Genomic DNA, 21,909 nt, shown 5'->3' with positions numbered 1-21,909 from the left:
GGAGTACTGAGGCCTATGCAGAACACATTTCTGACCAAAAACAGCATTAGCAGTATTTTCTCGCTTGCTGTTACTAGCACACAGACAATTCCCTTGTATGAGCTGCAAGAGCAGTGAGATTTGGGGGGTTTTACCATTTGGAAGGCTTATTCCCTCTCTTCTTTGAGGGCCTAAACAATTTACTGTTCTCACAACTCCGTTGCCCAGGATGAGGTGATCAAAGATACAAATTGTTATGCAGTGGGAGTTCATTGCCAGGAGTGGCTGGAGATACCACTGGGAAGATAATACAGTACAGATTCAGCAGGAGATTTATAAGCACAGGTTTCCTGGAGATGGAAACCAGCCCAGCGCAACCGCTGACAAACCAGGCTGTAGCCTGGCTGGCTGGCCTCCTCTCACCCCTGCAGGTACATTGGAACATTTCAACCTCCCTGCTGAGCGGGAGGAGTGGACAGATTACACAGCAGCTGCTGGTGGTCTGGGATTGCTTCCTACACCACGCCAGTGCACAAGTCATGCACTTTGAATCATTGCCTTGGCTTGGAGGCGGCCTTAAAGATTACCTAGTTCCAAGCCCTCTTCTCCATGCTCTTCTCATCAGACTTCATCAGAAGAAGTCTGCCACACCACATTCTCATTAAATACAATTTTCTATTTGTAGCATTTAAACAAGCCTGCAGGAACCCTCTTGCTCATGGCACAAAGTCTAAGCCAGAGAGTTTAACCTTCTCTTCACATCCCACCACACTGCACTTAGAAAAAAAAGTCTCAGTTCCCTCTCCTCTGCTCCCCATGCTGAACCCCGAAGGTTTTCAAGGAGTTAGATGTGTACTGATTTCATAGCATCCTTTATATGTGAGACTGACATGCTAAGGGCCTGGTGATGCTGCATTGTTTGATCTTCTGAATCTCTCGCTTCTATGAATATGGAGAAGTTCCTTTTTGCTTGCTGTCCATTGATCCAGACATTGACCCTTCTATGTGTGCATTTGTCTCTGATGATTTAATAATGAAAAAGACCAATAAAAAGACCTTACTGAGAGAAAGAAGGAAGCCCCTTTAGGGGGACCTATTGCCATGGAAACACGCCATATGTTGTTCTTGTAGGGAACGGGCAGATCAATAAGGGCTGCAGCTTCCAAGTCATCATGAATTTGTTGTGGAATGCAAAGGACTAAAGCAGAAAGACACGCAGAAACTGTGATGAAGTTCAGGCCCTGGCCTGTATCCAAGGTCTAGCATGACTCAAATTCAAATGTTTGGGCAGTGTGTTTCAAACATGGATCTGCACTAGGGACTGAGTTGATTCATGCAGGGTGTGAAGGGAGGGCTCAAGACAGGCCATGTTCTCATCTGGGAGCAACATTTTGTCACAGCAGTTTGCACCAACAGGGTACTGTACCTTGCTTGAAGGCTCACAATCAGGGGAAGCACTCTTGATCTCTGACTGTACGGTGGTGGGCACTTGCCAGAGGGCTAAAACAGGAAAATTCCTGGAGATAGATTCTGATGCATTCGCCCAGACAGAACTGGTAAGAAAAGAGACTTTTATTCAGGTGGTTGGTTGCACTGAGTACCTTGAGCCTTCTCTTAGTGTAAGGTAAGGACTTGTATAGGATGTGCACAGGTGGACCTTTTACAACAAGTGGCTGAGCTGCAAGAAACAAAGGCTCCTTAGCATCAGAAGTGCTGAGAGAGAGAGAGAGAGAGGTGGTTCAGTCATCATATTCCAGCAATGGGCATGAGGAGGAGGCACCTTGGTCCCTGTTGACTCAAAAAAAACCCAACAGGACTCCATTTCAGTCTCCATCCTCCAGCTTCACTATCAAAAACAAATATGAAGTCATGAATGTCACTGGGAGCTGGAACATGGGCAGAACCAAAGAATTCTATAAAGCCCTGGGAGCACAAGTGAAAAATATGGGTGCCCGAGTTATCTGCTTTACAATTTTGCCAGGTAGAAGAAAGAGGAAAGCCAAAAATACATGTTTAATGCATATCAATTCCTGGCAACATGGCTGGTGCCAGTGCAAGGGTTTTGGTTTTTATAACAGTGGGACTTTTTATGAAGATTATAACCTGTTAGGGGAGGATGGAGTTCACCTGTCTAGAAGGGGCAGGGCAATCATTTGCAGCAACAGGCCAACCTAGTGAGGTGGGCTTTAAAATGATGAACTTGGGGGGTGAAGTCCAAAATGGCATTGCTTACATCATAGCAACAGACAGGGGAGTAAGCCAAGTCAACCAGAGCAATGACAACTGTTCCTTAGCTGCCTCCCATGACACAAGCCAGAAGGCCACCCACCCCAAGGGTGTATATAGCTATGAGGGATCCCCTTGCATCCCTCTAGAGAAAGCTGGCTGCTGGAAAGAAGCTCTGAGAAGGACCTGAGTGTTGGACAAATGGTTGGCCATGAGTCAGCAGCTGTTCCTGTGGCCAAGAAGGCCAATGGTACCCTGAAGTGCATTAAAGGGAGCATGGCTAGCGGGTCAAGAGAGGTGATCCCCCTCGTCTGCTCTGCCCTGGTGATGCCTCATTTGGAGTGCTGTGTCCAGTTCTGGGTTCCCCAGTTCAAGAAAGACAGGGAACTTCTTGAGAGTCCAGAGGAGGGCCACAAAGATGACTGGGGGCCTGGAGTGTTTCCCTTATGAGGAAAGGCTGAGAGACCAGGGACTGTTCAGGCTGGAGAAGTGAAGAGGGAGGATCAATGCTTACAAATATCTAATGGCCGAGAGTCAAGTGGATGGGGCCAGGCTCTTTGCAGCACTTCCCAGCAACAGGACAAAGGGCAATGGGCACAAACTTGAATATCGGAAGTTCCATACGAGCATGAGGAAAAACTTCTTTATTTTTAGAGTTATTGAGCACTGGAACAAGCTGCCCAGAGAGGGCATATCTCCTCATCTGGGGATATTCAAAACCTGCCTGGGTGCTTGCCTGTGTAAACCTGCTTTAGCAGGAGGTTGGACTTGATGATCTCCAGATGTCTCTTCCGCCCCTTACGATTCTGTGACCTCTGAACTGCCTCGAAAAGCAAGCATTTTGGACCTAAGTTTTAATTTGTGCCCAACTATACAAAGGAAAGGGACAATTTTGTTGAGTGTTCTGACTGCAATTTCTTTGAGACAGGTAGACATTTCAAAGACTACTTGTATGAATCCTATATTTCAGCCCTAGCTGCCATAGTATTAACAGCAACTCACACAAGATTCAGTGCTGCAGGCAGAGATTTTACACAGAATCATAGAAACATCTGAGTTGGAAGAGATCATCTAGCTCAAGTGCCCTGCAGTGAACAGGGATGTCTATTGTTAGATCAGCTGCTCAGAGCCCTGTTCAGCTCGACCATGAATGTCCCCAGGGACAGGGCATCCACTACATCTTTGGGCAACCGGTTCCAGTGCTTTAGCACCCTTTTTCATTACATCCAGTCTAGATCTCCCTTGTTTCAGTTTGAATCTGTGTCTCTCCTGTGCTGAGGACTCCACATCTGGACACAGCAATTCAGTGAGGTCTCACCAGCGCAGAGCAGAGGGGAAAGATCACCTCCCTTAACCTGCTGGCTGTGCTTCTTCGGGTGCAGCCCAGGATACACAGAGATGACACAGATGTATGAATATATGTTTACCTGTTCAGAGTAAACATTACTGAAAAAGTGACAGAGAACATATGACACCAGCTGACATAACATGCATCTTCCCCCAACTTAGCATCTCGTTGAGATACAGGGATGACAGGATTGTTAACTACCTTGTACTAACACAGCTTTCTTGACATAATATGAAGATAAAGAAGTCAGTCTCGCTGCCAGGAACCCAAACTTACAAAAACCAAAATAGGGCGGAAAGATTATGAGTCATATCTATCAGAATCACAGTTCAGAAAGTGGAGGACACAATTCTGCTTTCTGCTAGCTATTATTTTGCATTGAATTGACAAATTCGTGCTTACAAGCTCTGTGGTAGTCCACAAAGAGGTGGCAACTGCATGCAGCAATCAATTAAATAATCTGTCAGACTGAGAAAAAGACTTGCAGCCATCTGAGATGCTTAAAATGTTCCTCCTAAGTGTTCACAGAACCACCAAGTTGGAGAAGACCTCCAAGACAGCCTACTTCAACTGCCCACCACTTACCATCACTAAATGCTGCTGCTTAGTACTGCTTCCACATGTTTCTTGAACACCTCCAGGGACAGTGACTCAACCACAGCCCTGTGCGTCCTTTTCCAGCACCTGACCACACTTTCAGAGAAGGAATTTTTCAGCATGAAGCGTCAGCCTAAGCTTTTCTGTGGGTAAGAGAAGTTGGGGTGGGGGAGAGTGAGACATGCAAGAAGATAATGTGGTAATGACTAGGTGTATCTCAGTTTCAAAGGCAAAACTTCTGCATCCGAACTCCTTCTGGTTGCCAAGATCAGACTCTTGTTTGCACTGAGTTAGTCAGGCTGGACTGGAGCACAATCAGCTCACAAAAAGACTAAAGCTGCTGGGACCCTGGGGCTATTCAAGTATCCAAAATCCCAGAAAAAAGATGAATCACCTTCTAAAAATGCAATACTTAAGAAAAAAAAAAGTCCAATTGCCTCTGATTATTTTATGTCTCAGAAGAAACAGTGCTAAGGCTATGCTTATCTAAGGCATCCATATAAATCCACCATCCCCTCCAGACACCGGGTGCTGAATTAATTGCTGCATGCACAGAAACAGTGCAAAGCTCACAAGGGATTTCTGCCTCTTGATCTCAAAACACACTATGGGAGGTAGCTGTGTCTCACCATCGTCATCTGCTAGCCAAGGAAACTGAGGTATGGAGAAGCAGTCACTTCTTTAGGGCCTCTCTTGCACACAGATATACAGGATAAAAGAAAAAAGGCCAGGAATCCCAACATCCACCCCCGTGTCTGGAGGGCATCAGCTTAAATCGTCCACAAAAAAGGCAGATTCTTCTGTGCTGTGCTCCAAAGCCCTTTTCAGTTTCCCAGAAACTATTATTTGATGTCCCTACAAACATTTCTGCATTGAACAGACTAAAATGAGGAGATTCAGCAGAAGTTCAAGCAGGAGACTTGGGGAAAACAAAGAGGAGGATCAGGTGTATGCTCTGAGAACAGAGAATAGAATACTCATGAACTTTGGACAGTCAAGATACACTCTCCCTAGAAAAGATGTGGTCAGATTCCTTCCTCACCCAGTCGATGCTCTGAATCACAAGTTATACTGCATATCAAAAACTCAGTGGCCAGATTTGGGCATGTCAGGCCTTTCTCCTCATGTCATATTGGTTGGAACCTGTTTAGCTTTCCATCTTCCTACAAGGCACGGAGCTCAGTATGTAACGCTGCTGTAAAGGAAGCATGTGCTGGCATATCTCAGCATTTTCACTGAGCACATACCTGGCTTTTGTCAAGAATCACGACATCGATGGATCCGTCCAGCACTCTCCAGGACACCCTGCGAATTTCTGACGTCTGATCTTTCACAGAAAGGTCTTTGTTGTGTGGTGGGGATCCTCCTTATCAAAGCTGAGATTCACACTGCAGGGTCTCGGTGACCTCTCTACCCCTTCGTTCATATTAAGAAACCTTCCTGAGCGAGCTGCAGTCCCTTCTTTTTTCACCATTCACAATGCCCCTAACAATCAGTGAGAGCTCACATAAATGCCTCTCCATAAAAACAATACAAAACAGGCAAACGCTGTTGTAAACAACAGCAACTTGTGGTGCTTCTGCTATAACACTGAGGGCTGTTCCTCCAATATGTATAGTACTTTTCTGCCAGAGGCATCCACACAAACAGTGATGGGAACCATTAAAAAATGCTTAGATAAATCTTTCCAGTATGGTCTGGGCTTGGTCTGCTCTATTTATGTCAATGGAACACAGCCACTGAGCCCTGGGGGAGTTAGTGCCAGCCCTAAATCATTTCTTTGATTAATTGTTCTTGGGAAGGAAGAATTCATTAAGCATTCAGCTCAGCAATTAGAAATAAATATATTTTTAGACTGAACAACTTGCCAGAAACAAGTTGTTTCAGAAATATATTCTAATTGATGCAGCCCATTTTCCATCAACGCACAACAAGGCTTCATTGCCCCTCCTAAGGCAGAGGAACATTGAGGAAGAAGGTAGAGCAGTTCTGTCCTTTAGGAGCCAGTTGTGCCATCTACACAACTCCAGTTCATATTCTGTGAGCAACTCTCTAGAAAATAAAGTAGTTTCCATGTATATTAGTTTTCCATACATAAAATGGGAATAACTATTCTTCCTATGCTGCAAAAATATTACAGTGTTATTTCTACCAACAGCTGGAACAGTGTAGTTATGCTAGTGATGAAAAACCAGCAAATAGTAAAAAAATGCCATCTACATTTGCACTTAAGTAACAGGGCTCTCAGAGTCAACAAAATGAATGTGAAGTAACAATCTCTGTAGCTTTTTGGACAGCACAGAATCCAGGTGTAAGTGAAACATGCAAGTTGTTTGCTGACACACCAATCGATTACCGAGGGACGGGTCAGTGATAATTGAGAACTCAGTCCTGCCTATTTCAGGTGCAGATCCCACTGACAGATGAAGTGTAAATGTGTCTGTTAAATCTGCCTGGTTTGGTTTTACATCAGTCATTACAAACTCTGAACCTGCCTATAGATAAGCTGATAGCTCACAGCAACGTGCAAAAGAAGAGCAAAAAGAACACTTTCTCTCGGTTGCTGCCCATGCAGAACCAGATGGACAAGGGCTGCAGGTCTCTCTCCAGCAGAGTTGTTTATGAGCAACACACTGATACTGCATAGCAGGAGCTCATCACAGACCTCTATTAGCAGTGCTTGGTGAGGACAGGGCCTATTCAAACCGAAATGCAGAGGGGCACATGCAACTCCAAGATGGGCAGTGGCACTCTGTGTATGTGACAGATCTCCTCCCCGGTCTAGAAATATGTACTTCAGGTCCTTAGGCTGAAAGGAGAAACCCCAAAGCATGCTGTACTGAAAGTCACAACCACAAAAGACTACCACAGACTTCAAACTGCGGGCCTTAAAAGAAAAGATGTGTCATATCCTTTGCTTTCAGTGCCTAGAGGCAAGCCTGTTCCCTGCCCTGTTTTGGGTACCTGTGATGGCAGGAGCATCTCAATAAATTCTGGCATTTTCAAGAAGCAATCCAAAAACCTGCTCTCTAAGGCCTTCTGCTCTGAAACATGAAATGCATTTGTCAAATTTTTATTACTAACACCTACAGAACCAAACTTCAAGGCTTCTGTAGCAGGTGCAGGTGCTGACTTCACCTTTGCTTTCAGAAGGAGCAGGGATGTGTTCATGTATTGGGCTGCATTTCAGTAACGCTTGATTAAGTGAATTCTACGTTGTTGTTTTCTTCTTTCAATTTTTTAGTGAATGTGGTTCTTCTGTTTAAGACAGCTTTGTGTGAGGCCTGCTCCAAAAGTAACACCTCCTACTTTATGATACTGGCCCACGACATTACGGTGGATGTTGGTGATACAGCAGCAGAAGCTGAACCTTCTCATCAGCGTTTCATGACATTTTGTTGCCGTGTGACTGCAGCAGAGGGGCACTCTGACAGAATGGTGTCTGACAGGGAAGTGTAGATGAAGCAAAGGTGTGGAATTGAATTCCTCCACATGGAAAAAAAGGCAGCCATTGACATTCACTGACACTTGCTGAGATCAAACAGTGGACATGAGCACAGTGGGGGGTGGGAGGTGTTTCACCATGGCAGTAGCTACTGTGGTTCACCTCTGCTGGAACGGACTTTTACGAGCGTGGCATGCAGCTCTTGTTCATCACTGGCTAAAAGGCAAAGCTAATGATGGTGACTGTGTTGAAAAACAGTGCTCTGTAGCTGAGAATTTGCTCTATCTGTGTTATTGTGCTCTTCGTATCCCTTGTAGTTTCAATGGAAATAAACAGGAGGCATTACTTTTGGAGTGATCTTACATAGTAATACAAAATCCAGCGGTTTCCTCACCATTCTTTCAAATTCATCTCACCAGCAATATATATGATGTGACTCAGTCCAACTGGCTGGCACTCAGAGATTGCAAAAAGGCTGCAGGAGAGAAGATGGTTCTGTGATTAGGGTACCTGGAAGGATGCTCAGCAAGTCACTTCAAGCACTCCCTTGCCCCATTGGGTAACAGGTGCCCAAGAACATGCAGGAATCTGGATTTTCCACTCTTTGATCCTCCTCTGTCAGGCAGAGATAATATAGTTCACAAATGAGGGGGGCAAAATTACCTGAAAACTGCAAAACTCTCATATGCTACAGCAGTGGGACCGTGTGGCACAGGGGAGAGGGAATCAGGAGAAGTAGCTTCAAAAGTTAAATCTGAAACCAGATTTCTGAGCCTTCACTTGATCATCTCTGTGCTCAGAAGAGGAGGCAGAAGGTCCTTCCACTTGTGTCCAGGAAAAGTAAGTTGCAGATTAGTTCTGCTCTCAAGTACATCCAAAAACATTTTAGCTCATTAGACATTCAGATTGTAAATTAGGGATCTCCTCTATGAAAGACATCACTGAATCAGAAATAGCTATTTTGTGGGCGACAAGCAGAATATTCAGTGCTCTAAAATACTTCCTCACTAAATCCTGCTTTCAAGATCCTCTCCACAAACACCAAAATGTGAATGTAATCTCTTATCTCTCCCTGTGGTGTGATATCAGCAGGTCAGGCAGTGCTAGACACTGCCCATATGTGCCTTAGTGATACGTATACAGGAGGCCAGAAGTAGCTCTGAGGAAAGAAAGTGATTCCCAGTGTCACCCCAGTCGTTGCAATGGATTCTCACCAAGGAATTTTGCTCCATATGTCCTCTGATAAAAACTAATTTCAAAGAAATGTTGATATATCTTTCTGTATCCACAAGAGCTCTGAAGTGTGGGAAAATAATTCCATCCAGAATTACAGAAAAGCTATAATTGGGGTGAAATACAGCAATTAAGCAGTACCCACAGAACAAAGCATAGCTACAGCTTCAGGGCATTTGAACTGTATGGGAATGTGTCACCTGGCTCTCTATCAAGACTGTTCCGTTCATAGTTGTGGATTTGGAAGGATCAGGGCAGTTCACATTACTACAGAACTAACTTGTTTGGAGTATTTTTGCACCTGGAGGTGTAACCAACCACTCTTTTCTCCTATCTGGCCTACAGTATTCAAGTATCCAAGCTTGGGCAGGTACAAGTTTCCACTTTCCAGTCCTCACCTGAAAAAGGGTCTTTTTCCCCAGAAACCAGCAGGATGTGTATGGAAAGCAGGCCTACAGCCTACTTGTGGGACAAGCTGAGGAAATGTGAATGACTCAGTCAAGGCACCTTGTCCGGCTCTTTCACAGCTTGTCTCTCTGCATCTTATCTAAAAAGACTAGAAACGCTGATGGCCTGCCATTACTGAGAAAATATGTGTGTGATGATTACACTAGAAGAAGTGCTTAAGAACAGCTCAGCCTTGTGAAAATAATACCCTACAACAGCTGCCAAAACCTAAGTCCCAGAGGGGTTACAGCTCCCAGCTCCCCGAGTCGTGTGTGACTTCCATACATCAGTGCCTCCAACGGCGATGCTCCCGGATGGACGCTGCCCTTCCTCTGTGCAGACAAGGGAACGCCTCTGTTGTTTGCCATCCACCGTGGGATGCCCTGCTCTCAGAGAGGGTTGTGCTGATAAAGGGGAATGAGGAAAATTCACAGCTTTTCTATCTTAATTTCAACAGCAAAACACCGAGAACTGGAGAGACACCTCAGGTGCTTTAGGACAGGAAGAGCAGAGATGGTGGTGGGCTGGATGTGGGAATCATGAGGTGCTGCATTATTAGATGCGCTCCCGATGCTATGTATTAATTTTCAAAGCAGACTCATTCACACACACATAACACATCCACCCACACACCGTAATGCTTAGACAGACACAAAACCATCCAGCAGCCAATTATTTGGGGTGGGAACAGCTTGCAATAGCTCACGATGAAGCTTAGCCTTAATTCTACTCAGCTAGAGAGGCTGGGAGCTGTGCGTTGGTCTCCTGACTGACTGCAGATCGCAGAGCAGGGCAGATGATGTCAAGGCAAATCTTTTTTTGTCTGCAGTGCAGATTTTACCATGTGAGTTTACTTGCAGATGAGGTTTCCAGATTCCTCGTCCAAAAGCACAAGCCACAGGCCATAGTCACATCTGCCACTGTTTGCCTAAAACCCTGTTCATGCTGCAAAAGGAGCATACAGCCAGTGAAGCTGCCCTTGTCTGGGAGTCTATCGAGAGTCCACCTTTGGAAAAAGAGAGTCATAGATCAACGTATGTAGCAAAAGCAAAAACCAGGCACTTTCCAAAGCAGTCAGGGCTGAGCCAACAGTCCATGACAAATGTGGGGTGCCATTTAATGCATGGTGCAAGCCCCTCAGTTGCTCCCTAAACACAGCATACATACACAGTTGTCAACCAAGGCTGCCATGACCTGAAGCACACCTGGTTTCACACTAAAAAGCAAGGGCCAGAACAGAACATCCAAAACATTCGGCACTTAGTGCTGCTCGGATGCTATTTTCCAAAGCTGCCACACCAGAGGAAAGGACAGACACCTCCCAGCTCCTGTGCCAGACCGTCCATTTGCAAGTGCCTACTAAAGTCCAGTTGTGAATCCCATCAAAGAGGGCAACACGCCTTCCAGTATACATGAACACTGAAGAAGGGTTGGAGCAGCATCTCCAAACCCCCTGCAGCAGCTACATAACTCTCCTTACAGACACACACAAAAAGGAAAAATTAACCTTGTTTCCCTCCGCTGTCCAAGCTTTTCTCCTATGCTTTTACAACCTGCTTCTAAACATGCCACACAATACAGCATTGTACATGGAACTGTGAAAGTGCTCACAATCAGTTTCCTTTTTAAAAGAAGACAAAGGAAGCAACATTCTGAAATCACCTTACGGTTCCTGGATCTCCTCATTTCTGTGCTCCTAACAACAGATGGACAAGAGAAGTAACAGTACACAGAAAAGTGTAATCGGGAGGAAATACACAAGAAATTGCCTTGTAAATATTAACAAACCCTTGCCGACCTCTGCTCTGGCATCTTTTGTTATGTTAAAATGCTTTAAGAGTCGTGAAGCATCTTCCCTGGGCCCTAGCAGTACAATTGTCAAACCTGGAGAAATTCAGGCACAAAGAGTGTTCCCTTCATGTTGCTCAGAGGGTCAACCAGATGCCTGACCTGCCTTCCAGTCTCTCCTTTTACCTGGTACACATTGTTCATGATTCCAAGAGTGCCTGCTGCTGACTGAGCGTGGAAAAATGACACAAGTGGCTTTGTGTTGGTATCACCGAGAACAGATCAAGATCTGTGATCTCGACTGGTCCTCCCCCTCCCCTTTCCAGTAATTCACAGAAAATTCGAGATGGAAAAAACCATTTCTCATGTTATTAATGAAAGTCTAACTTGTGCACTGTTAGGCGTGGATGCACGTGCACAGCAGCCCCACTGCAGAAGAGACCTTGTGCAGGGTAGCACTGATGTTAGCAGGGTGAAAGTTAGCACCTTGCCCTGAAATCACACGCGAAGCCCCGGCTGGCAGGAAGGGACTTATTAAAGTGGAGTCCCTGAGTCTTGGGAATGCAGCAGTTATCTCCCTCACAAGCTCCAAAGCGCTGATAACTTTGCAAGACGTTTCTTTCCCACACCCAGGCCAATCCAATTGCGCTTCACCAGATTTTCCATCCCCCAGATTGTAACAGTGCTCTGCAGCTCCTACCAGGAAAGAAGAGCCCCAGCAGGGCCGCTCCGCACGCAGCCTTACTGGAGCTGTGAGCAGGGTGAGGAATTACTCAGTGCACAGCTACTGATTTCCTGGCAGTCACGAGAGCCCTAAGCACAGATGTGAAAAGAAAAAAAAAAAAAGTTACAGTTCCTATGCTAGAATCAAGCTGGCAACCTGCAGCACATCTCCTGCCTCTACGCTCTTTAACAATAGATGCACAAACACAGACAACCTCGCCATTCAAAGAAGCAGAGATTTAAATCCTTCATTAGCACATTTGGAGAGTCACCACAAATGAGATTAGCTTTTGCCCATCGCTGGGGAAGCGGCTGTGTCCCTATAATGCCCAGTGGTGGGCCCTCCAGCTGACCTTGGAATTCCCCTCTGGATGCTCATCTGCTTTGCTCTCACTGGCACTGTCTTCTCCTGCTGCATGCAGCACCTCTCAAAGAGTTAGCAGCCTGCTTTACTACAGCCTTGTGCAGATATGAGGTATGTGTGCCCATATTTGATGTCAGTCACTGTGAGTATCCTGCACGGAATGAATAATTTCAGTTTGCAAAGAGATTTCCCAGGTAGCAAACCACTCAACAAGGAAAAGGGTCAGAAAAAGGTCCCTATAACAGCATCTTGTTAGCCCGGCACATATCTGCTCTCTTTTCTGTATTTCTGGAGTCCTAACTGCTTTGTCTGCTGACAAAACCCAGGTTTTAGTGCTGTCAGCACTGCAGAGCCGCACAGAGCCAAGCTGTGTTCTCATCTGCCTTCATCACCAAGAAAATTGCCCACTTAAGCAAGGATACCTGAGCAGTCCTTACTGCTCGTCATATATAAATCAGCTTTCATTTGGAGACCCCGGAACAAACTTGCAGTGCTATCTGGCCAAGAACCTTGTCTCTATTTGCAGGCTGAAAAGCAACTTGTTTTACAGCCACCTCACTAAGAAATACTCAGATAATGTGGGAATGAGCACCGTATTTCCGCTAGACAAAGAGGTTATCTAAACATTTCTGAGCAGGACTTAAATCAACTGCACTCACCGTAATAACTGCCTCCTTTATAACACGGGGCAAGTAAATCTCACTCAGATGTACACCACTCCACGCCAACAAGGCAATGATGTCACCAGCCAGACGCTGCCTGGTTTGAGAGATGGCTGGGGATACCTCACCTGCCTTGGCAGCCACAGGAACATATGAGGGACACCGAGAACCAGACAGGGAGGAGAAGAGGCCACACGGAAGTAGACCCATGCTCTGTTGCAAACAGAGAATGGATGTAAGAGCATTCATCAGGGTTGGGGATTTTTGTAATTCTTCCATTTGGCTTGAGTTCTAGAAATGGCCTCACATTCTGAGTTCGTGGACAGCCTGCACCTTGCTCAGGGCAGACCACGTGGCACATTGAGGTGGGGTGAGAGCTTGTGCTCTACAAAGCCTCTTCCCTGAGGAACGGCCTTTCCCTTACACTCATCAGCACCAACGTATTTTTTTACACTCTCAAACACAGAGAAGGAGTTGGCACCTTCTTTCTGAGTGACATTCATCTGTAGGGAAATTGATTTAATAGGTTGTTAGAGTGCCAATTAGAACCAACAATAACTCAATTGACCTATAACTGCCTTGGCACCAACAGAGCTTTCAAAAGTAAGAGAAAGGATGAGAGCTCGGATAGTTGGTTTCAAGAGCAAACTGAGGGATTCACGGGCTTGCTAATGAGATGCTCATAACGCAGCAGAAACAAAGACAAATTTCAATGGTTTGAAGCTAAAATGACACTATGTTATCTCCAGACAGAGATCACTCTTTTATCTGTATAATAAATGGATTTCAGTGCAGCAGCAGTGACGTTAGAGCAGAAAAAAACTGAGTGCAACAGAAAGCACAGTTATCTAACCAGAACATCGTACTGGAATCCCAAGTTTACCTGCTTATAATAGCACTGAAATGTCCTACACTGATTCTGTATGTGCCTACCAAAGAACACTTGGAAAACACATTATTCCCTCAAATAAAATCTGTTTCACACTGAACGCAGCAAAGTCTGTGCCTCTATGCAAATTCATCATTTGAAATGCGTGGCTTTGAGGATGGATGTATCTCAAGCTTGGAAAACAAAACCTGGGTAGAGTTTGTCAAAACACTGCTAGGCTGAGAGTGTTGGAGGGCAGAAAAAGGGATAAAGTGGAAGGGTCTGAAATTACTAGGCAAAATAACACCCTGTTAAATTAGGACAGAAAGCACAGTCTGAGAAAACAGGTTATTTGAAGAGTCCTGGGATGCCAGCAACCACAAATATACAGAATGAGAGGAAATAAATGTGAGAGAGATCCATTTGAGAAAGGCACGAGGGATAAGGTCTGAGACTGGTAAGAGAACAAACTGATCTGAGATAAATGCCATTGACACTGCACTTAGTAAGGTGCCAAGGGGAGAAGAGGGATTACTAAAAGCCAACGTGAGGTGCAAAAGAATGATGAAATGAAAAAATGTGTCTTAGGACCTAGGATTGGCTAAACAAGAAAGGTGGTGCAAGAAGCCTGGAAAATGCAGATGGCACTGGTGAGATGGCACAGAGGTAAAGTGAGGGGTAACAACACGTTGCAGGGAGTGGGGCAGAAGATACCATACTGAAATACTGGGGAGAAAACAGAACACTTCCCCTCGAAGCCTGGAGAGTTACCCAAGAATCTGGAGCACCATCACTGTTTTGCTGTGACCGCCAGCTACAGCCATTGCTTAATTGAGAGCAGAGGGCAGTGCAGCATCTTAAAGGTCCATAGCTACCCCAAAGCACTGTTATGATTAGAATGGGGATTGATTTGCTTTTTAAAATCTTAACAACTGTACAAAAACACCATATTAAAATTAGACTGCAAGCTTAGGTTATGAAAAACAGAACGGAGTCTAATTGCACGTATGGATTACATTACAGTCACTACATGATTTAAAATAGTTCTTCCTATAGAATTCATGCTTCATTCAAGACGAGAGGAAGGGCTTGAGGCAGACCTGTGTGAGGAAGAGACTTTCTATAGGAGCTCATTTCTTGCACAGACTGGAAGGCTTGCAGTAAAAGAGATAAGGAACTGCAGAATGAGATGTGATGGCTGAGGCAGATGAGTGCTGCCCTGGAGATTCTATCTCTGCCAAAAAGTTCCCGCAGAGGTGCAAGGGAAACAGCTCAATCCAAAACTGGAATTAGAATAATACTGTTAGGCGATGATTAAAAAGAACACTATGACACTGTTTACAGCTACATTTGGCGTTTGTGTTTTTGTTGTTTAGTATAACAGCACACAAACTGGCAAACATCAGAGGCTTGGGAGGAAGGTGGGTGGAATCGGGATGCCTCTTTCTCAGACTGGCTGCTCACCAACCAAGTCTAAAGTACCAGTGCAAATCTGACTGTCCCGTTCCTCTTAAAGAACCAGGTACTCTTAAACAGGTTTTCATTGCCTCGGTGCCCTTGCCCTCTGGGTTGCAGTGAAGTCTGATTCCTTACTAGGCACCGCAGAGGCCGAGCTCTGAGCATAAGATACGCTGTGTAACGCTATGTACTCTGCAAAACGGGGCCTCAAACTGCCTCTACCATGTTAATGTTCTTAATCTTACTGTCCATGAGTCTCCATCACCTCACGATAAACTGGGGATGACAACTCCAGTTCCCTAGCCGAGGTGTCAGGAAGCAAAATGAACATTCATTGCTGTTAGAGCTGAGTATCTTATAAGTGCCAAAAAAGCTTGTTTTTTCAGACTGGGATCTGAACAAGGTGAAATAAATATGGGAGGCTCTTACTAAAAGAGATGAGGAAAATGTGAAACAGCTTTTCACATAGGAACAACCATCCCCTAGTGCAGTGAATGAGGCATGGGCTTCTGGGGAAGAGATAATGTGTTCATCGCTCGGCACAGATTTGCACAAAGGACCTGAATTGAGTTTGTGCAGGAAATCTTAATCACAGCATTTCCTTAAATCTCAGTGTTTGCTTTAGCATTTATTCGTATTCTTTCACCTCATTTTCTGTACATGAACATATATGAAAATACTCTAATGTTATATAATTACAATCTTGAAACACGTTCTGGTAATGCACGGAGGTGCTGCTCCATTTACTGATGAGGCTTTCCTGTTTACAAGTGCTGCCTTTTGTAGCACCTAAGCATGTCTCATACAGATACCTACAGCCCTCACAATGATCCTCTAGCTCAGGATTTTTTATCCTCTGCCTCACAACATGGGAACCAGGGCATGAAGTCAGTGGTGACTTGCCCAAGGACACAGGAAGTACGGCTGCACTAGCTCGGTTTCCTTAGTTCGCGGTCACAAAACCATGTTTCCTCTCCTGCAGTCTGATTCACAGTCCACTGAAGACAACAGAAGTCTAAGTCACGCTGTTCAGCGGGATTTGGATTATCCCTCATATGATTCCTGCTTGAATCCTCTTGTTCTGGTCCAGCAACGATGCCCTGGGAATTGGCAAGAAAGCTAGCTGCAGGATAGACAGCAAGAACTGGCTTCAGGAAAGCATCTCCCTTCTCCAGCTAGTGCTTTCCTCACAGAATTGTAAAGCAAGAAGAGAGGCAAAAATACCAGCTGCCCACCAATAAACTTGTGCCTCATTTGCACTGTTTGTTTTTTTTTCTTAACGACTGGCACAGGTTCTGCTATTAATGCCTTCCCCTCAAAGCAAAGATTTCGGCAAGTCAGACTTTCAGTGTGCAGTACATAAGAGTGACACAATAGCCAGCTTTCATTTTACTTTGCTGAGAGCAGCGGGCAAGTCACAAGATCAGAGTTTGCCATTGTGGGCAGCATTTGACTGTGGGGAGGCACGAAGGCAGGCACATGAGCAGCACTGTGGGCAGCAGGAAAAGAAAGGAGCGTTCCTGTTGGAGCGTGGGAAGCACAACACCCACCTAAGTGAACTGCCCCAGTCAGGGAGCACACTGCGTGTTCACCAATTGTTTACCCTCTGAACAAAATAGCAAAGGGTTACGAATGAAAACAGTCTCCACAGACAGAGCAGCATTCTGTGAAGCACTCTGCAAATCACTTCTGTTTAGGAGGGTAGGAGAGGGAAACAGCCACCCTTCCCTTTTTGCTCAATCCTAGCAGAGCTATTGGGGTCAGTGTTCAGTACTGTAATTAATAAATCGCACTGGCTCCCCAAGGAAGGCAGTGTGAGTGACGCTGCTCAGAGATCTAGAATAGCAAAAAGAGGAGCGAATGATTTTGTTCTTCAGAAATTCCCCTACCTTCCACACTGCACCTCCACATCCATTTCTTTTGGTGCCACGAAACTCCCCCGAGACTCCCAACGCCTCCTCTGTCAGAAGAAGCAAACGTACAAAAGGCTCTGTTTGCAGACAAATATTGCAAGTAAGGGAGAGCAGTGGAAAGAAAAATTCCAAACTGAGAAGCTGGGACCGTTATTGAGTGGGATATTTTTCATTGTTTTCAAGAAAGCAGAAGCTTCTTTTTCCTGCAAAGAAGTTAATAGATTACTGGGCAGTGAATAACGCGTAGCTCCATTTACATCCACTGTTTGGAGTGGAATATTTTGGTCCTTAAGGCAGTGTATCTGTTCTCAGGCCTTCCTAACAGCAGCACTGTTTTGCAAGCAGTTCTGGATAGTAGCTCCAACCAATATGCTTCAGTCAACTACAGACTAGATAGATCTTTGTTTGTCTGGAATTTTTTTATTAAACCAATTGTGCTGGATCAATGCTTCCTCTAAGCAATAAATTACAATTCTATCTACCCACTGAAAAAGCTCTCAGAGCCTCAGATCAATCTTGATCTAGGAAATAAACTTTGTCTCTGCACTGATATGAGATCAACCACAGATGCAAATAGTAACTAGCACTTCCACCTAAAGCTCAGAATAGGAACTACTATTCTTATTTTCATCACAATTGCGGAGACACCTTTTAAGTGCTTCCAGAACTAGTCCACTGCATTAGTCATGAGTACTCAGGGACACCGAGTCTGGTTTTTATAAAGGTCATTCGGTGTTTTTTCCCCTCACAATGGACTAAAAGCAGAAATCAACAGAGCCTTAATCTATATTAACTTGCTTTCCTCTTCGAGGGCCATAGATTTTCCATTGGAATTGGCTGCATTAGATGCTAAAATGATAATTTAACAAGACTATGATGAAAGCCTCCGTTCTGTTCTAAAACTGCAATGCCTCTCACACAGCACAAAGGAAAATAACTCCATGAAGTCACAAGAGATACACAGAGGTAATTTCACAGCAAATCAAGCTCCACTAATATGGGTCAGTGTTTAACTCAAAAGTTTGCCTCTTGAGCTGTTCTTAGACAGGAGCCATGAGGGCTGGAGCTCTAGTAAAATGCCTGCAGATGCTCCTCACTCTCAAAGGTGAAATTAATGTGTATAAAATCAAAGGAGACAAGAGCTAAGGCTGAGTATTCAGTAAGTTGAAACTTGTGCACCGAATGCTACTGTACAGCATTACTATGCAAAGTGCAGTGTAATGGAGACTCGTGCCTCTTAGAACATCCTAATGCTCCAGAATCTGCACCCATCTACAGCAGGGAGCAATCTTACATTGCACTGCGTAATGTGCAAAGCAGAAAAACAAGAGACCTTTGGATCCAGGAGATAGCTCTTGCAAATATTCTGATAACACCTGCTCTTTGGTGCAATCTGCTGCATTTCGGAGGTCAGAAATGTTATTTGTATTCATGCAAATTGTTTCCAAGGTAGGTGCTTCAGTAGCACTCAGAGGAGAGAGCACAAAACACAAACAGAAGCCAGGAAAGCTCCCACCCTTCTTCAATGCAGCCATTGTTCACAGGTCATTTTTTCTCTAAGCAACAGTCATATTTAAGAAGGTCTGCTGCAAATGACTGAGAAAAGGGGGTGCATAAAGTTCTCCTGAAAATCCACATACAGACCACACAGCAGTGCACCCAGCTCCTGGCCTCTTTGATGTCTCTCTGCATGATCAGTACCACTGCCCCATCTGACGTTGATATAGAATAGTAGGGAGAAAGCACATATTTGTGTGTGAGGCTTCCAGCATCAATCTAGAAGAAACACAAACCAGCAAGATCCCAGCCTACCTGGATTCTGACACCAAGCCCAAAACGTCTCGCACCAGGGTACGGACATCCAACTGACTTGGCTTTCTCTGCACAGATGTAAAGCTACACTGCAGAAGATTTATTATGAACACTACCAAGCCACACTTGCACACGTACCTAACTGCATGCACGCAAACATCTGTGTGGTAGCAGACTCTGTGTGATCATCTGGCTTGGCAAAATCCAGCTTGCCTGCATATTCCATTGCTTTGTGTAAGGAGAGGAGCAGCCCTACAGCGAAGCGCCTCGCAAATAAGAACGTGCCTCAGAATTTGCTGTGCCATTTTAAGAATGAGCACTGGTTCACAAGAAACCCTCAGAAAATGAACTCTTAGGACCATCTCACCTTGGGCAAGGTGGCTACCTCTGCTAATGCTACAATCCTTCCGCTAAGTTTGACAGCCTGGTTCTATGCTGGAAACTTTAAACATAGAAGGGCATAAATCCATTATTACAGGTACATGAAAGATACACAAACTGAAGGCTACTTTTGGGTGAATTCAAATATGTTCTAGGGACTACATCCAAGATTCCTTTAAGATGCAACACTCAGAGAACTCTGATAAAATAACCCAAGAAAGCACAACAGTTTAAGTCCAGGCTTGTGGAAAATGCACAAGACCTGGAGCCAAGAGAATGAAATTGGTTTTGTTCTTGTGAAGATAAACACTCCCATATTTCTCTGTGCTTGTGAGGTATCGACCAGTAACAACAGTGAGGGAATTTTAGACTCTTTCCAATCTGGATTGGAATAAGATCGTATTAGGAGGATGTACCACGACGTAGCTACAGGAAACCCCCATCTGCTCAGTCAGCTGTACACTTGGGACACTTGACTGCACTAAATTTAATCGACAGTGCAGCCTTCCAATTCATACAGCCTTCTAATAATGTTTGCTAATCCAAGCAAGTATCAAGGAATCTGTTCAGTGCCAGTCCTGTATCTTCTAAGTGTGTGAACTGCAGCTTAAATCCCTAAATGCAGTGCCAAGTGCTCTCTGTCATTGGGCACCCAAATCCATCCTGCAACTCCTTCCTGCAATTATCATGTTAATTGTATTCTAGGGAATCATGCAGTGTTTCTTTAAGAATCCAAGAATTCAATAAAATCATGTAGTTTGATAGAAATGTGTTTGAATAATGTTCTTCTACTGTGTGCTTTTAAATGTAAGATGTAAGCCAGTTGTAATTAAAGTTGAAGCGATAGACCTTACCCATTGATTGCACTAAGTAATTAATTATTGATTGCAGTACTTTACATACATACTGCAGAGGACAATTCACCTGTGCAGTAGACAATACTTAGATAGAAATACCTAAATGCAACCCCGTCAGCTGAATGATTGAAATACAGAAATTGGCTTCACTGTTTACAAGTTAATTTCCTTATTAACCTTCCTGGAAATGCTGCTATCTGAGTGAAAGCAAAGCTACCCCTCTCACAAAGGCAACGTTTACCATTCCCTGTCCAAATTAGTTCTGCAGACAGGTATCTGCAGATGCAAAATAGAAAACCTTTGTCTGTAAGATTCCAAAAGTCTTTAGCAATGAATGCTGCTCTTCTCTGCACACAGCAATTTCTGACCAGTGATGCTGCGGTAAGGAGCAGCACAGAACAATAGCAGCATCATTCCCTAACTCTTGGGAAGGAGAAGGGGGAGGACTCTGAGGTGTTAAAACAGGCAAGGAAACATTACTCAGGCAGACCCTAGGGTCTGAGCTGGAGATGTGGTAGTTAAGCTGCAGACACCGTGTCTTATAGACTGTGCATCAGGTGGGAACATTCTACCCATTTACACTGGACTATGAAGAGGCTTTTCCCTACAAAAAGCTGGAGTGAGAGACATCTGTTGGTTTAAAAACACCACTGAAAATTAATTAACAGTATGAGGATACCAAAACTAAGCTCAAAAAGAAATGAAACCTGCAGATTGTTTGACTGGAGTAGATCTTGAACGTGTCCTCCCACTCCTCTTACTAGGAAATTGGCAAGGAAAGTTATCTCTGGGCGTGTGCTGTGCGCAGAGGTCTGAGCTGGACAGGGAAGGGGAAGGGGCAGGCCAGGTAGTTCTGAGCGGGCCGGGAAGGGGAGATGGTACCTGAAGTCGCTGTAGGGGTGGATGATCCAGAACCCAGCAGACTTAACCCTTTCCTGCTCCCTCTCCACGGCCTTCTGGCTGCCAAACATCCTCAAGGAGAATTTGTTGACCCCCGGCTGGAGCATGGCCCCGAACTGCCTCTGCATGAACCCGGTTTGGCCCAGCCTCTGCTCCTCATCTGGGGTGATCTGGTCACACCCTCCACCTCCTTCCACTTTGATAGAGGTAGAGGAGCAAGCCCGGAGGGGCTGCTGCTGGGGCTCCGGGGGGGAAGCTGGAGGCGGGGGTGCCGGCAGTCCCTGCGTCTCCCCGCTGCCGGAGGGGCTCTTGTCCTCGCCGGGGGAGGCCGGCTCCCCTTCGCCGCCGATCAGCCTCTTCTCCTCGGCCGCGTCGTGGAGGTGCCTGCTGGTCAGCGAGGACAGGCTCCCTTTGAATCGGCGGCAGTCCCCGTTGGTGCTGGTCTTGGCACCTTTGCTGCCCGCCTCCGTCTCTACGAAGCCGGGGTCTTCCCCTCTGCCGGGGTCTCCCCCGAGCGCCCGGGTGCTCCCAGCAGAGGGCGAAGGCAGCGGCTTGAGCCTGATGCTTTTCCTCCGGGTGTCCTTGTCGCTGTCTTCCTCTTCGTCCATGATCGACGCCTTGGGTCCTATCTGCTGGGGCAGGCTGTAGAGCCTCTTGCGCATGGAGGGGGGCAGCTTGTCCATGGCCGCTGCTGCTGCTGCTCAGGTGGAGGGAGTGACCCCGGCAGTGCGCGAGGAGGGGAGCGGCGCTGCCCCAGGCCCCTGCCCCCGGCTCAAGGGGCAGGAGGGACCAGAGACTGGCGTGTCATCTCCTTACCAGGCTGTGGCATCCACAGGCTCTGCATCAAAGCACGGGCTCCGCATCCGGAACGGAAGGGAAAAAAAAAAAAAAAAAAAAAAGGGAGGAAA

General features: G+C 45.5%; 1 protein-coding gene across 1 annotated transcript in view; it reads right to left on the bottom strand.

The window, feature by feature from the left end:
- The window catches only part of HCN4 (hyperpolarization activated cyclic nucleotide gated potassium channel 4), a gene marked incomplete at both ends in the record, with an annotated part of 94,186 nt that extends 72,502 nt beyond the window's left edge, over window positions 1-21,684 (bottom strand). The window contains one exon of the mRNA XM_079541065.1: window positions 20,984-21,684. Within this exon, the coding sequence (XP_079397191.1) occupies window positions 20,984-21,684 (701 nt within the window). The remainder of the gene's footprint in view (window positions 1-20,983) is intronic.
- Between the last annotated feature and the right edge of the window lie 225 nt (window positions 21,685-21,909).

Source organism: Tetrao urogallus (assembly GCF_951394365.1).
Source record: "Tetrao urogallus genome assembly, chromosome: 11".
Classification (NCBI taxonomy): Eukaryota; Metazoa; Chordata; class Aves; order Galliformes; family Phasianidae; genus Tetrao; species Tetrao urogallus.
Note: the sequence above shows the minus strand (reverse complement) of the source record. Positions and strands in the feature narration are given on the sequence as shown.